The following is a 17,705-nucleotide window of genomic DNA, read 5'->3' on the forward strand; positions in this document are numbered from 1 at the left end:
GATGCTGCTGCTGCTGCTGCTGCGGCTGCTGCCATGAAATATGATATCAAATAAAAAGCAAATTAAAGACGATAAAAATCGTGTCTCGCCTCATGCTGTGACTTGTGTAAAAATTTTTTTGTGCGCTTTGCGAAATTGAAGCCCAAAGCGAGTTGCGTTTGCCTGATTTAAAATTGGCCGCATCTTGAGGCAGATTGGCTTGGATATCAACTCCAGTCGGCAGTTCGCTTCTCTTGTATTTCGTCTTGTTATTTGCCTCTGACGGTGGCTCATAAAACTTGTAAACATCGCACTGATTGTGCCTCCGACTGATTGCCCCAAACTCTGAGCCTCAGAGCTCAGCAGATATGTTTGGTCAGATAATATTACAGTTTCGACTCCCTCACCCTCACGCTGTCGTCATCATGTATCGTAATGAGACGAAGGCGTGCCTGATCAAAAGCCGATAAGCGCTTTAGTGCTGCTGCCCCCCACCCACCCCCTCAGCAGGGGCATATCAATGTCCATTCTTATTTGCATTAAATGCTTCAGCATAAAAACACAATTTGATTCAATGTAATGGGCAGACAGCTGAAGCCCACATGAGCTTATAGATATAAACTTGGATACATAGATATTTTTTATTAGGCAGGCCTTGTTGCCAGATTGTTAGACACTCATAATGGTAACGGGGCAATTGTGGGTGTCGATTCGTATCGAATTCGAATCTGGGGGAATTTTGATCGCCTATTAGGCGTATTACGACCTTGACTGGCCAACTGTTTACTATTAATAAAAAAATATTAATAGTAGCCTACGTAATGGGCTTGAACCCAATTTAAAACTATTTTTTTTATTAAATTCTTTTAAGAGTTGCTTTAATAATAAAAATTAAAAAAAGAATTCCATAAAATATTTAAATGAATTCATTAATTCAAAATAATTTCAATACTAAATTTAAAAAAATTTAATAAAAACAATTCAAAAAATATATTATTTAAGCTTGCAATTAACAACAGAAATAAAATTATTAAGATTTGTAGAATAATATTAAATAAATAAATTCGAATTTATTCAATTATCGAAATCTAATCTACTTAGGACGCTTATTCATGGACATAGCTTGACTTTAATTAAGTGTATATGAGAAAGAGAGTTACTTCGTTATATATTAATCAATCTATATATTCATTAATATAATTTTTATACGTAGACAATTTAAATTATTATTTATTATCTGGTCTCGTTGGGCGCCACCTCGAAGATGTCCACCAGCTTGGACATCGACTCGCCATTGCGATAATACTGAACAATTTTATAAATGCGACCCAGATTGGTGCCTACATAATAAACTGTGTACTGTCAATTATTACTTCACTTTTTCTACGCCCACATATATTTTCTAAAGACCCCACACTATGATCGGTATGTCTAGGTCTAGAGTCTAGACAGTTATACAATCATAAAACTACTCAGCTCGAGAATCTGATCAATAACATTAAAGCTGCAACGCCTTCAATCTGTCAGATGCGCAAAAATCAATTTTGAGTATTCTGGTCTTATGGTTTAAATTTTTGTTTTTACTTGTGAGACTTTTTATTTTAATAATATTAAAATAATTAAATTATACTCTCTTGCAAATTCACTATTCAATTTAATAAATTCACTATTCAACAATTTAGCTAGTGTAGAGACTGGATCGACACACTAACTCACTGGCAGTCAACCTCCTTGACAACAGCCAGCATTGTAGGCGTCTGAAAAGACATCACCCCTTAGACCTTCCCTTTAGACCACCCATGGAGTGGTAGTCATGAATGTAAAAACTCTGTAAAAGTAAATAGCCATATAACTTACTTATTATCTTTAATTAGATACAGTGTAAGTAATTTACTAAATAAAAAAAAAAAAAAAAAACTATTCAACAATGTCAAAAAAAAAATTATTAAATGGCTTAGGCTATTATTTCCAACTTATTTTGCAACTTTAAATATTTGCTACTAGTTTCTCTTCTAAGTGCGTTGCTTTAAATATTTTCTGGATTAATTTATTAACATACGTTGTTGTATTCAGGCAACATTTATAATTAAAAATATGTATTTGTAGATTAACAATAGTTTGGGTTTCAGTCTTGGCTCAACGAGTGCGCCTTGATTTTGAGTTGCGCAGATCGTATCGACGACGCTTGACCGCTGGCGCTTTGACTGTAGCTTGGTGCTCTTCATCCTTTGCTGGCTTCGTAGCAGTTTCTTCAGTTGCTAGTGCCTCAGCAATTGCTTCAGCTTTCACTGAAGGCTCAGGCTCAGCAGCTTCTTTCGCTTCTGCTTCGACGGGCTGCTCTGGCAATTCATCGGAGTCCGACTCGGCTAAGATTTTTCGCAGTGACTTTTTGCGCTTGCCTTTTGTTTTGCTTGGACTTGGCAGCTTCAGCTCATCCGTTTCGTTAGTGACGCCACAAAGCTCTTGCATCACTTGCTCCAGCTCAAAGTCATCGTTGGGCGTGTGCTCCAGTTGTGGCTCAGATTGAGCAGTGACTGCGGCCGGCGGCGGCGCTATGTAGTCTGGATTATCCGGATGCAGCAGCTCGTCGTCTTCATCCTCGGAGTAGACAATGCCAATGGGCAGATTCTGTTGAAAACCATTCGCCTTGCTGGCATCCACCACGACCTCCTTGTAGCCCAAGGTGTGACTGCCATAGCGTGGCAAATACTCGGCAAAGAATTCGTTGATGAGCGTGGGCTCCACCTGGCCATAGAATCCTGCATACTCCGGCACATGGCCGCTTTCAAAATGCAGCACTGAGTCCTTGGGATTGACATGCTTGGCGGCCAGTGCTGGCGTCAGCGGCACTGTGGACTGCCGCTGGCTGCCAATGCGTCCACGACGTGGCAGAAACTGCTCCGCGCTGGGCTCGCGCTCCTGCAACAAACGCACATCGTTGTGATAGTTCAAAAGAGTGAGAAAGCGACTGCGCGCCAGCTCCAGCGGCGACTCCACAGCAGCAGCCAAAGAGCGCTTAGTTCTGGGTGTGCTCATGCTCAGCAGCTGCTGCGGCTTGCACTGCTTGAACTGCTTGTGCTGATAGTAAAGCTGTGGACGCTGCTCCTGCTCCGCCTGCGCCGCTGACTGCGGCACGCGCTGAAATCCCAGACGCAGCAGCTGCTGATTGAACTCCAGCACACTCTGCTGCTCAAAGATGCGCTGCTGTCCAGCCGACAAATGCTCCTGCAGCTCCAAATAGTCCACTTGCAGCAGCTGCCCCTGCGCTGCCCAATTAACAAATCCGACCAGCTCGCTGCTTGTGGCCACAAACAGTTTGTGTGTAAATTGATGTTTATTCAGTTGCCCCAGCGTTGACTCCGTATTCAGTCGCAGCTCCAGCTCCAAGCCCTCACCCGAGACATGCACAGTTTGCGTTTCGATTGTCTGCGGCGCTGCTCTGGGCAGCGGCGCGTCCTCCAGCGTTTTGAGAAACTGCAAAAAGTCCAAGGGCGCTTCATTGTCACCTGTCTGGCTGTCTGGCGGCAGCGTCTGCTGCTCTTGCTGCTCTAGCTGCTGCTGCTCGCCCTGCTGCAGTTCATCGAGCTGCTGCACTATAACTCCAACGGCAAAGGCACTTTCCGCTTCCTGGGCTCTCGAACTCATCTCAGTTCTAACTAATTCTTAGCATCAAAACTATTGTCACGTCACTTTGGCTGCTCGCATTTATCAGTCAACTTTTGTATTACTTTCCACACAAACTTAAACAATTTGACAACTTGTGTCAACTTGTGTGAGCTCGCAGCTCACACAGACTTAGTGTTGCTTATCAATACTGCTCAAGTTATATCGGCAACAAACTGATTTATCGTCGCAAATACAATAAACATATATGTTGAGGCATTAACTAATAAGTCAATAGTAATAAAAGCAACTAAACTGAGCAGAAAAATTGAAGCTAACTAGAATTAAATTTCATATAAAATTCGCTGCGAGCAAAACAATGTAAAATGTCAATTATTTTAATACAAAATAAAAACATTAATAGCAAACAATGTTATTAAATATTGCTACATTATTTGTTTCACTTTATATATAATATTATAACAAAATTGAAGCCATGTTCAATGAGTAAAATAATGAAAGCCAGTTTATGTCATGAAATGTTGATATGTTAATCAATACTGTTAGGTTATATCGACAACAAACTAATTAATCGTTGAATATATATTTAGAATATTAGTTAAACCATTAAGTATAAACGTGAGCAGCATTATAGCATCGAAAATAAATAGGAAACTTGAAGGCAACTAGTCTTAATTTTCATATAAAATTCGCTGTAGAAAGTCTTATATTTAATTATATAAATTATAATAATAACAAAAATAGTAAATTATATTTATAAATATGCTTATGCTATATTATTTATTTCATTTTATATGTATTTATTTTTTAAATTAGGTTAGGTTAGGTTGAGCCGATAGATCACCCTATTATGACACCCCATAAACCATTTTTGGTTCTTAGTCTTACCGGAATTGTGTCATAGACAATTTCAGGAATTTTATAATTTATATATTTCAAAATTAGTGCCATATTCAATTAGAGACAATTAACGAAAAACAGTTCAAATAATTAAATTGCAATTTAATTGAAATATATCACCAAGAATTGTTAATTAATATTAATATTTAAATTTGGTATGCATTGGTAAAATCAATTGGAAAGCAAACCCTTTAAGTGGAATAATATTAAGTCCAGCATTTGCCAAGATTTATTCAACCTTTGCTACAAGCTGTAAACTATAACAGATTAGCCCATTTATATTATTTGTTAAACTAAGTGCTCATATATTATGCTCATATATATTTTCAAGCTGCATTATGCATATTTTTATGTGTAGTGAAAAACTTTGTGTTGCTTTTTGTTAAAATTTTAGGAAATAGTTCAAACGGCTTAGTAAAGTATGAACAGTGAGGGTAAACTAAAATAAAGAAATTGAAGTTTCAAAAATCTGCTGTTAACTGAAGACGTTTTGCTGTTGTAGCTTAATAGTTTATTTACGATTAATTTTATTATATTATTCAGCCTGACTACGCTCATGACTAGCGCCATTAAATGTTAACTGCTTAGCAACATTCAAAAAAGAACGGAACAGTCCACATATACACATAATAATAAGCTAAAATAATAATACAGTAAAACAACGTTACAGTGAAATATGAGCAAGCAATAGCAAAAATTAAAATGAAAAATTTTAAAAAATATTTTAAAAAGTTTGAATATTTTGTTGAAACTGCTCTTTTATTAATGTTTAATTGTTGTTTAATTGTATACATTTTACACATTGTGTACATTTATTTATTTAGCTCGAGCTTCAGCTATGCCGAGTTAACACTGAAGTTACAGCTTGTATTCAAAGTAAACGCATTTGATTCCATTTGAATGCATTTATTGTGTTGTTTGCAATAAATCTATTGTTATTTATGCGCAGTCCCCACCCCCACTCAGACACGCGCCGAATTGGCGGCAAATTTCAAAAAGCCAGTCAAAAAGGATACACCCGCAACAACAACAAACAACAAAAGTAACAGCCGAATATAAAAAGCAATGCCGCCAACATTTGACACTCGCCTGTTGTTTTCATGTTGTTGCTGTTACTGTTATAAATTCGAAACACCAAAGCACGTAACCAATCAAAAGGCATGAGTTGGTGTTTGGGGGGTGCTCTGTGGGGGGGTGAATATTGCTTGAGGCTAGAGCCTAGACCGTGGGTCAGAGGGCAACGTGCCACAGTAGCTTTAAATTGACATTTACATGAATATTTAATGCATATACACATGCATACTTTAATCATCAGCCATGCATTGTATATGCATGTGTGTGTGTGAGTGTGTGTGTGTTTGGCTGGCAAATAACCAAGTTCCCCATGTTTGGTTCATTGGTTTGAAGCGTGGCACATGCAACGCACAAAGCTCTGAATAATAAAAAAAATTATATAGAAAGGCTGCCAAACTGTGGAAAATTGCTGATAAGCAACAGAGAAATATTGAAAGCTTTTTAGCATACATTGATTTTTGATCCCAACTAACTGGCCATATAGATTTTATAAGAGTTGAAACATTTAAACAGTTTATAAATAAATAGTAAAAAATAATCTTTAAAGTAATCAAAATCAGCAAAGACAATTGAAAATATTAACTATATACACTTTATAAAATGTAAAAAATATATTTTCAACAAACAGTTAAATATATTTACATATATATTTTTTAAATAGTAAAGCATAGTTAGTCAAAGATAATTGAAAAAATTAAACAATGTTCATAAACATATATATATTTTTTTAATAGTCAACCAACGTAAATAATAATCTAAATTAAATGAATTAAAAAGATAATTATTGATTATCTTTCAATATGTGTAGTGATTTTTAAATTTATTTGAATTTTTGTTATCCTAATTATTGAATAATCAAACATTTTTCACCAAGAAATTGGCTAATAGTCGTTTATTATTAAAAAAATATTTGAACTGATTAGTTATTCTATAATTAAATATTTATTACATATATTATATTCTTTTATTTAATTCATTTTCTTACGCTTTGGATACCTTTATAAATATTATTTTATATATAAATTAAATTTATTAAAAATTGCGTTGTGGCTTCTGCCTAAATAAAATATTTTAAAAACAGAAGACTTACATTTAACTTTAACTTTTTATTTCTATCTTTACATACTAAAAAAAATATTATTAATCATAATTCAATAAATGTTTTATGTATAATAAAGTGTAGAATTTTATTATTCAATAATAATAAGCTAATATTTGTACAATATACGATGTAAGCACTTTAACTTTTATTTTGCATTTTATTGCAAAATATTATGCAAAGTTTGCTGCTGCGGCGCTCTGCACTTGTTTTTATATTGCCTGCAATTTGTTTTTTAGTTTTGCTAGTTGCGTTTCAATGTCTGCGTCAACTTTATTACCAAGTTATATGTCGCGCTGTCGTCCTGTTTGATCTGCAGAGCACAATAAAAGCCGCGAACATTGTGAAAATGTAACGTATAAATTTACAAGTTTTACAGAACGAAAAACTAAAAAAAAAGAGAAAAAAAAAATCAACAACACGACACGACACGCACGTGATTTTCACAGCATTTGCTTTGCTTGTTTTTGCGACAGTTTCAGTTTTTATTTTTCACTCTTTCTACTTTTTTTTTCTTCCTTTTTTTGATGCATGTTGAAAACGAGCAAAGTTTTTTATGATGTGACGACCAAGTAACATTTCCGAGTTGAACTTCAGTTTCATTTTCGTTTGCACTTGTGGTTCTAGTTCGGTTGTTAGACACGCTTCACTGTAGTAAAGGAATACATTTTTATGTTTGGCCTTATCAGTTAAAACGAAAACTGATGATCAACTTAATTTTGGCTGACATTTGTGCTGTGACAGCTGCCGCTGGTTAAATGCGCCCAAATTGTTTATGGCCTTTTCTCGATCCGTATCTGTGACTGCCCCTCGCTTGATAAATTGCCAAGACAATTTTCAGGCTATCAGACTTTTTAGGCATAACAAAATATGCTTCATTAAAGTCAGTCTAGCGAAAAAACAACAAGATAATGATAAATCTAATTAAAAGACATAGAAGGGCCAACAGAGAGAACATAACATGGAGTTAGAGAAATGCATAAATATATATATGCATATATTAATGTTTGAGCATGTATCACAAATATATTAATGTTTTTTTTTATTTATAAAATATAATTTACATTGTGCTCTAAAATACGCTATATGTCATTGTTATTATATATATATATATATATATATATTTTAATATTATACGATATTAATGATGTGATTATGCAACCAAACGGAAAATGCTAAAAATCAAAAAATGTCAGAGCTAAAATTATTTAAATTAAAAATGAATATTTTCTTAAAAATTGCATTTAGATACAATACAATACATTAAATATAAAAATAAAATACTTTTAAAGATTTTTTTCATAACACTCTTAAGCTTGGAAGATTTGAAATTAAAGAAAATAAAGCACAACAAACTATTAACGGAGTGTTAAATAAACTAAAACAACAAATACAAAAACAAAAAATAAGACTGATATCTTTGTTTTGAAAATAAAGAAACTAAATCACTGAAAATGATTAATATAGTAATGAATAAATTTTTGTATAAATACATTTCTTCTGCGGCAAACAACAGATACGACAAAATGCCTTTAAATAAATTTAGTGATATTTATAAATATTATTAAATTAAATCTTGTGAGAGATGCTCCAAAATTATTAAATAATTAATATTGATAATTATAGATTATTATGCCTTAAGTGCGATTAATTGAATGTTTGGCATGCTTCAGCTAATAAATTGGGAAGTTTTTTTAAAGAAACTAAATCACTGAATATATTCAAATTAATGTTGAATACTTCATTTTAATACTTTAGAGTTGCAAACTTGTATTTCTTCTGCGCCAAACAAGAAAAACGCTCAAGTGGCTTTAAAAATTATAGAATAAACATAAAACTAAAACAAAAATCTTGTATATACTATAAAAAATAACCCTATGTATAAACATATAACTTGTTGAACAATTACGCTTTATTTCAAAAAGAAGAAGAACGCATAAATATTACTGCTTAGATAGCCTTTGCTGCAGATCCATTAAAAACTGAAGCAAAACTGTTTGAGGGACCGCATGCGTGTATGTGTGTGTGTGTGTGTGTTTATTTAATGCGTGTCAAGTGGTCATATATGATGGTTTTTATGTTTTATGAGCGCTACTTATATGGTTTGTGTTATTTTAAAGTCAGTTTGCCTTTTTGTACACTTTTTGTTTTGGAAAGACATAAAAAATAAAGGAACACTAACGCTTCTGCTATTGGCCACAGCGACAGCTGTCAAACGGTTTGCCTATAAACTTGCGCCCGAATTCGAAGCCCCAAACTGTGTCAATTGCATTTTTATGAGCTTGTTTGTTTTTTGAAAACCTTTAAGTGTGACTCAACTTTAAGCAAAAAAATGCTTAACTCTTTGCATGAGTCATTGGCTTGGCTCGAGTGCAATGTCAAGTGCGGGATTCATCAATCATTTGACATTCATTGGACACATTTTGAGGCGTCTACGCTAACGTAGTCTACAGATAATTAAAATAAATGCTTGACTCACATAATTTAAGTTGAGTGTGTGCGAGTTTATTATGTGAAAGGCTTGCTAATTAGCGTTAAAATATCGTTTGGCTTAATAACATGTTAAGCGATCATTTTTCAAATACTTATATTTGTATATATAATAGGTAAGCAGTCTGTCTGCGGCATTGAATTGGTGTTAATGATGCCGCCGCCGCTGCCTTTTGAAATAATAATTCCTTTGAAGTTCAAGAATCTTTAAGTTATTGTAAGCGCTTCTAAGAAGCGCAAGTGGCAAGGAGAACAAAAAAGGCCAAACAGATTTAAATTAATGGTATTTAGATTATAAATGCAACGAGCTTGAAATACATAAAATATATAAAGATATTGATCAGCTTAAATATATTTATGTGCATTAATAAATAAAAGATGGAAGAACTTTTCAGTTAGATCTTGCAATTTTTATAAATTTATGACATTTATTTTGCTCAATCTATAAAATAGAAATGTCTATAAAGGCAGTAAATCAACTTTTTAATGACTAATAATATAATTTACCATATCTATATGAAAGTTATGTCTATATTGAAAGTTATGTCTTGCTAAGTATATGACAATAGCTGTTAATAGGTATACCTTTATATTGTTTAGTTTTGATCATCACGTTAAAATTAATACTTACTTTAGGTACATTTTTGGGCAATTTATCTTTCTGGCATAAAATAATAAAATACTTCTTACAATATTTACTTGTATAAAAATATTAAAATATTTATCTCTTTTTGCAATATTTACTTACTTATTTATTATATTTTTACTTTTATGTTTAAGCTTTTTATAAAATATTTAAATATATTTCTTTTCTTTTAATATTTACTTATTTATTATATTTTTACATTTATGTTTAAGCTTTTTATAAAATATTTAAATATATTTCTTTTTTTTTAATATTTACTTATTTATCATATTTTTACATTATGTTTAAGTTTTAAACAGTGTTGAAATTTTAACTTTACCTTAATCTATTAAATTTCATTCATTTTTAAGTTTAGTTTACCATGCAAATATTTTAAATAAAAATAATTACATTTTTTCACACTATCTACCTGATCAAAATAATAAATATTTATTTACAATTTAAACATGTTTAAAGTTGCGCTGTCTTCCAATATTTTTTTTATTAGTTTATTTCATTTTTATTATTTATTTACGCCTTACCTAATGCAAATTATTTCATTAAGAAAATTTAATTACTCTGTATATTTATGCTTTATTCAATAATTATAAATTTTTAATATATAAAATAAAAATAATTATATTTTTGCTTAATTCATTTGTCTGATATGCAATAAATAAATATATTTAATATTTCAATACAATTTAAACATGTCTAGCACTGTTTTGTAATTTGTTTTTTTCTTTATATATTCATAAAATTTCATTTAGAAATTCTCTTTAATGGGTACTGCTCATTACAAATCGGCTTAACCATGTTAAATCTGACTAATTGCATGCCTAATACACACTCTGTTCCCTTTTTTTGAAGAGCAGACCTCAGTAATATGATATTGTGTTCAACAGCATTTCCATTTCCATTTAAATTTAAATTCTCCCGCACACACAAAAACAAAAAAGAAAGAAACGACTTTTGGTATCACTTTCACTCCCTAACCGAAGAACACATTTGAAAACGTATTTATTCGTCAATGGCTTTTGTTAAATGAAGCATTGCAACTGGCATTCGTTGTTGCAGATAATTAACACGACTCCAACTTCAAATTCAATAGCCCGGGCAGGGCGATAGGGAACTCTCATTAACCCTTAACATTTGTCACAGCCAAAAGCCGAAGTTTCCAAATAGAAGTTTTCGTTCTTTTCGTATTTTTCATTTTTGCTGTGGGGAGGTAACAAGTCAATCTACGTGACGTAGAGTCCTTTTTTGTCTGTGGCATGCCTCAGCGACTTGAGCAACGGAATTGTTGAAACAGATGTCAAATTGTTGAACATTGTTGTTGTTCTTTTGTTTCGGCTCTTTTTTTATTTGTTTTTCTAAGCGTGTGTTGTCTTTTGTTTTGGTTCATTGACTGTGTGGTTTCAAATTACTGTGAAATATTTCAACTTTAGTTAAAGTGCTGGCAATAGTCAAAGAGTTGCAAGTGCAAGAAATTTGATAGCTGCAGACTTGAGTAAAAAAAAAATATTTCAAATTTGAAAACAGCTGTTGGGATTTAATAATTAAATAGTGCTAAAAATAAAACTAAAGTTTAAGTTCAATAAATTAAAGTTTGAAAACAGCTGTTAATTTTTAATTAATAAATAGTGCTTGAAAAAGTAAATTAAAATTAATTATTAACAAATTAAATTTAAAAAAATAAAAAAAATTAATAAATTAAACAGCTGTTAATTATTAAAAAGTGGTCAAAAAATATTATTAAAATTCAAATTTCAAAATTCATTTATCTATTCTGACATATTCAAAAGATAAATTAAATGTACAAATAATGCTTAAATCAGTATTTATACCAATAATTAAGTACATAAATTAAATAATTTAAAATAAATTAAGTATAGATTTAATTATGAAGTATATATAAAAAAAATATTACTTATTTATATACAAACTAATATAATAACTAAAAGTGATGAGTGGTGATATTTAATTTAATATTTAATAATAATATTAAATAATTAAAATGAACAATACGTTAAACTAGAGTTGGCAGCTACTGCCAAGTGCGAAAATCATTTGTATGTGCGTGTGTGTGTATCTGTGTGTGTTGAATACAACTTCATCAGCATCTTTAGCGCTTTATAGACGTGAACAGCCCCCAAAAACCATTGGAGTTGCCTTTGCCGTCAAGCGTGCATAAGTGAAAAGATACTTGCTTGCAGATACAGATACCCCATACATAACATTCAGATACATTCTAGTCAGAGCAACCAAGCCAAGCCAAGCCAAGCAGCCAACCCAGCCAAAAAGGTAATTAATCATCGTCATGGGGCGTGTGCACGATTCGCTTAACGTGCGCCGCTGGCGGTGGCTTGCCAACTAGAGAGAAGTTGTTGGGGAGAGGGGTGAGGGTGGAGGGTGGAGTGGGGAACTAGGAGCAGCGGAGTCTGGCCAACTGCTGTTTGTTGTCGGAGCTGCTACCTCGGGGTCGCCGTCGCCGTAGACATTTGTGGCATATTACTCAAGGCATATCATACCATAAGTATATTTCTATATTTCCATATGGCACGCTGTGCGACTCGCTGCTCTGCTCTGCTCTGTCTGCGTGTGGTGGGCGTTTGGGCTGGGGGGGCGTGGCGTGGCGTGGCAATAATCATAACGAGCCAAATTAATGCGTTTCTTTCTACATGAAGCAGAATTCCCGTGCAAGTCGTGTGACATATTTGCTGATTTCGCAAACTGTTTCGCCATAAGCAGTTGGAGTCGTATCGGAATACCCTAAAGTAGAGCATAAGATACTTTCCATTTTGTAATTAATTTATTCTACATTTAGTGTCTTGCAGAGTAGCTTGCAGTTTATATTTTGCCTTTAACATTTTTTGTATTATTATTGTATGCGCCTAAATATTTCTAATACTTTCAGTTTGCTGTTGACATTTTTTTGAGTTTGAGTTTTAATTGATTGTGCGGCCAATTTCAACGATTGCGCGTGCCATTTGACTTGGTCAACGGGGCGTGGCTTTACTTAGGGTGTGTGGGTTTAGTTAAACTAATTGGATGCTTGCTTGCTAATTAGCTGCCAGCCAGGTAGATTTGAGTTATGAATATTAAACAACAGTAAATAGTATAAATTAATTATTATTGAGTTATTTAATTTACGCCATACTTAATTATTTCAAATTATTTAATTTATTTAATATATTTTTTTGTTTTACTTATTTAATTCATTTAATTTATTAAATATATTTTTATCAATTTAATTTATTTAAATATATAAATTATTTATTATTGAATATTTTAATCCTCGCCATATTTAATTCAATTTATTAAATTTATTTAATTTATTTAACCTATTTAATACATTTTATTTATTAAATACATATATATTGCCAATTTAATTATTTACCTGATTTGTTTAATTTATTAAGTTAATTTTATTTACTTATTCAATGTCAACAATAAACAGTGAATGCTCAAAAAAATTATAACAAAAATTATTTAAAATTAATTGCTTATTTTAGGATTTTGGTTATTTACTTACAATAAAATAAAACAAAGCGCATTATATTAATTGTGATAACAGCTTAAGTTAGCATGTAAATAATAAATCGATGCATAGTCATTTACTGATAAAATTGACACGCAATGTTTGTCATAACAGACGCTGTTAAAATTGTCTTTTACCTGAAAGCAGCAGCAGCGGCGGCATCAATTGTCACACACACACACACATGCACGCCAAGCTGACACTCGACGACAATAAAAACACGTGCTTATCAGTCCCACACACACACAAATACCAATGCAAAGCAGACAACAACAGAGAGAGCTGGTGAAATAAACAAAACACAGCTGTTCGGAAACTCAATTCCAATGAGAAACCAGCTACGCTTGTTTGCTGTGCCGGCATGTGGGCAAGAGAATTTGAGAGAGCGAGAGCGCGCATGTTGCTATAAAATGTTAAGCACTCTCCACTGTTAAGCAAGCGAGAGCGTTAAAGTTTATAGCAACTGTTTGCAATGAATTGATAGTAGCAAAGGAAATATAAAAATTAAGTTTATTAAATAAAATATAAAAAATAAAACAAAATAAAAATTTCATTAAATTAAATTTACATTAAAAAATAAACAAATTTTGCATGCAAAATCACAACTTAAATAATAATAATTGTAATAAAATATAAAATTAAATAAAACATTTAATAATATGTAAATTCACATTTATAAACATTCAGCTGTAGCATTATTTTACGTTAATATCAGCAAACACTTGCCTTGAATAACATTTCTCGCATGCGAGTAGCGCATGCTATAAATGCAAGAGCACAAACTCTTTTATTAGTGGGATTAATATTTTTAACAGCAGCTGAGAGCGTCGCGTCGCCTGCAAGTTAACAGAATTCCCTTTTGAGCCCTTTTACTTTAGAATGCGTATTAACAGCGTCAACATAACATTGCGTAGGAGCACAACAGGTGAAGCCTACAGTGCAGCGAGGCTGGCACTGTTAACAGCACATTAACAGCGCCAGAAAGAGACAGTTGTTGATGGAAACTCGTCGCGAGCGGTTCGTAGTGCGGAAGTGCCGTTGCCTGTTGTGTTGTTTGCTTCAACGTTCGTTCGCAATATTAGACGTAAATTTTGAAATTGAAATTGCGTGCAGCGCAAGTTCTTAAAGCGCTTAAAAGAGTGTAAAAGTTAAGCTGTCAAGAAGTCATAAAAAACAAAGAGTGCAGCACAAAGAAAGTTAAATAATGTGAAATAAAAAGAAATAATACTGCAAATAAGAATTTAAGCAGCGCCAAGTTACTGCTAATTACAATTCGCACAAAAGAAAAGCGCAAAAGATTTAAAAATCAAAATCTTGACAAGTGCAAAAGTGTGTGTGTGTGCAAATTGCGCGAGTGTGCGTGGCAACAAATGAAAATAATTACTGTTAAACAAATTAATGCTGGATTAAATTGCAAGCAAGCAAGCTAAAGTTTATATTAAAAATTAAAACTCACATAAAATTATTAAATTGATAAGGTGAGTTTTGAAAAATGTTGTGTAATTTTTTCAATACATTAGGATTCTTGTTCAATGTTTGTTGATTGTAAACATTGTTTGCGCTCTTTCCGCTTTCAAGTTAAAGTGTCAACATGTTCGACAGTTTTTCCTAAAATTGTGACTCCCCCAACCCCTGACCACACTTCCCGCTTCCAGCCGCAGTTGTAACTCTTTACACAATCGGCAATTTCAAATGGGTCACGCTTTTCCACAATCCCCTGACTGTGAATTATAATATGCAAGGCAGGTTTTATTTATTTATTTTTTTCTAGACCCTTACACACCTTCTCACACATAGGGGCAACTTATTTAGCATTTTTCAACGCCGTTTACAGTTGCGCATTGCGTTTGGCATTTAATTAAATTTGTTAGTTTTTCTTTAACTAATTTTGCTGCGCTGCATTTCAATTGCAGTTGCTGTTGTTTTTGTTTTCTGTTTCTGTTCTACGCTTTTGTCACTCTTGTGTCTTTTATGCGGCGTGAAAATGCAATCCGGGTACAAACATTTGTACAAATATTTGACACGAGGCATTTTGTTGTTGCAGCTGTGTACGTGTCTCTATTTAAAGTGGAGCCTAAATGGAACATGTTAAGTACATGCAGCATTTAAACAATAGACAATAGACAATTATTTGCTTTTAACGCTTTTCGTGTGTGTGGTAGAATTTTTATTGTGTACAAACGCTAAACATTTAGTTATTGTTGTTATGAATATAAAGAATTTTTATTTCTGACACACATAGTTGCTAATAAAATTTTGAAGACTTACGATCTAAAATTATGAATTTGTGTTCTTGTTATGAATACAAAAATAATGTCAATAATTTTATTCCAATCTTAACTTAATGTTTATATATTTTTATACATACACAGAGTAGTTTTTTTTTTAAGATTCAAAGGATTAAGAACTGACAAAAAATATTTAGTACAAATTAAATTTATTACGAAAAATACAAAAATATTTGAAAATATTTTTAAAGACTAAGAAGTGACAAAAAATATTTAGTACAAATTAAATTTATTACGAAAAATACAATATTATTTACTTAAATAATATTTTAAAATATAATATTTATTTTAAACGGTAAATATTTATTTTTGTTATAATTTATTTTCGTTCAATTTACCGCTTCATTAGTTGTTTTAATTATTATCATTGTATATTGGGAGTATAATTTTTATATAAGCTTAAAGAGCAAGCGCCTGTAGGTTAAATAACTAACAAATTTTCATATACATTTATTCTTTGATTCATGCTTTGAATCCATTTGATTCTTAATAATTTTATATTTTCCGCACAATCAGTTGCTTGGAATAATTTATCAACATTTTATTGCTTTGTGCTTTTATTCACTTTGCGTTAAAGGGAAGGTTTAGAAATTAACTGTGCATTGACTTGGCCTAGGAAAAATCTAAGAAAAGTCTCGCTGAGTCAAAGGTGAGCATAGAAAAGAATTTTCAAAGCAAAAGCACTTGAAGCTGAGCAAACTGAAACTAGCTCAAGTGCGTGGCAAGTAATTAGTTTATATATGTGTGTGTGTGTGTGTGTGTGTGTGTGCGTATGCGTATGTGTGTGTCAAGTTGTCTAGAAATTGTGTAAAAATTTCATACAAATATTTACAAATAGACGCAGCTTACCTCAAGTGCTAGCTCAAGTGGTTTTGGAGGCCTCCCCAAGGCAGCAGCTGTGGCTGTTAATTAAAACAAAATTTTGTGTACAAATGTTGAATGATTTTGGAATTGCTTTTTAATATTTTCAACAGTGCGCGCTGCGCCTAAAACAGATTTCCACTTAGAGATATACACTGGGCTGTCAGACAATTTATTCATATCCTACCTACGCAGCGCTTGAGGTTGCGGCGGGGCTAAGAGCAAGTGAGACAGGAGGAAAGGCTGACAGGCAATGCAAGTGTCAGTTTGTTCCTTTGCCGACTCTGGGGTCGAGGCCAAGTGTATCAACTAACGTCTAGCTCAAAACTAACGCCATGATCTTAGATATTCCTAGTAGGTAGCTACACGCATATTTGGACGCTTTGTTGTTTTTGCAGCTGACTGTCAACGTTTGCTGAAAGATGCCACCAGAGACAAAGAGAGAGAGTGAGAGGGGGAGAGTCGAAAGCGTTGTGTGGGCTGCATTAGTAAATAGTTGAAAATAGACAAGTTTTAAGTGCTAGTAGTAGTAGTAGTTTTCATTATTGCCAAGCACTTCCGCTACTGCTGCTGCCTCTTCTGCTGCTCAGTGAGTGAAAAGGGCAAATGCAACTGACAGACATTACGTGTCAAAGGTGTTGAAATAAATAGTATTGGATTCATTTCTTTAGCTAAACAGCTGCAACTCGTCTTGAGCCCAAATTCAATTGCAGACAAATTGCCTATTTACTTAGCATTTATTTATATTAGTTCAAAACGTCAATTGCATTATCGAATCTTGCAAAGAATTGGAAAATTGTATTGTTGTAAAAACTGATTGCATTGAGTTTTATTTAAGTGTTCAGCACGCATAAAAATTGGTTAACTGGTGTAAATTTTGGAATTTTGTTTAATTATAATTTATTGAAAATTTAAATTTCAGTTAAAATGCTTATTTATTGTTTTATTTATTTATTTAAAATTAACAATAATAATAAAAAAGTTAATTAAATGGCAAGCGCTGCCAACAAAGCCTTCAACTTTTATTTATTATTATTTGAAGTTAAAATATAAATACTCAATGATTTTTATTGACATTTTAAAATTCAACTAGAACAAGTTAGGAATTTTATATTTACATCGATTGCTTAGTATATTTTTTAATACTTATATTTTTTAAATTATTTTCAATACTGCTTTAATTTTAATGGATGCCATTTGCTATTAAATGCAATGCAACAAATG

The 17,705-nt window shown here is 32.5% G+C and overlaps 1 protein-coding gene across 1 annotated transcript; it reads right to left on the reverse strand.

The window, feature by feature from the left end:
* Positions 1-2,051: 2,051 nt before the first annotated feature.
* On the reverse strand, positions 2,052-3,784 carry LOC108595006. The gene has a single exon (XM_017980141.1). It carries the CDS (start codon positions 3,622-3,624, stop codon positions 2,116-2,118), a length of 1,509 nt encoding a protein of 502 aa, XP_017835630.1. The 5' UTR covers positions 3,625-3,784; the 3' UTR covers positions 2,052-2,115.
* Between the last annotated feature and the right edge of the window lie 13,921 nt (positions 3,785-17,705).

The sequence above is a fragment of the Drosophila busckii genome, chromosome 2R, assembly GCF_011750605.1.
Source record: "Drosophila busckii strain San Diego stock center, stock number 13000-0081.31 chromosome 2R, ASM1175060v1, whole genome shotgun sequence".
Lineage (NCBI taxonomy): Eukaryota > Metazoa > Arthropoda > Insecta > Diptera > Drosophilidae > Drosophila > Drosophila busckii.

Bases quoted from the DNA above. Each gene is read 5' to 3' on its own strand.
- LOC108595006 (XM_017980141.1), bottom strand. From the start codon at position 3,624: ATGAGTTCGAGAGCCCAGGAAGCGGAAAGTGCCTTTGCCGTTGGAGTT.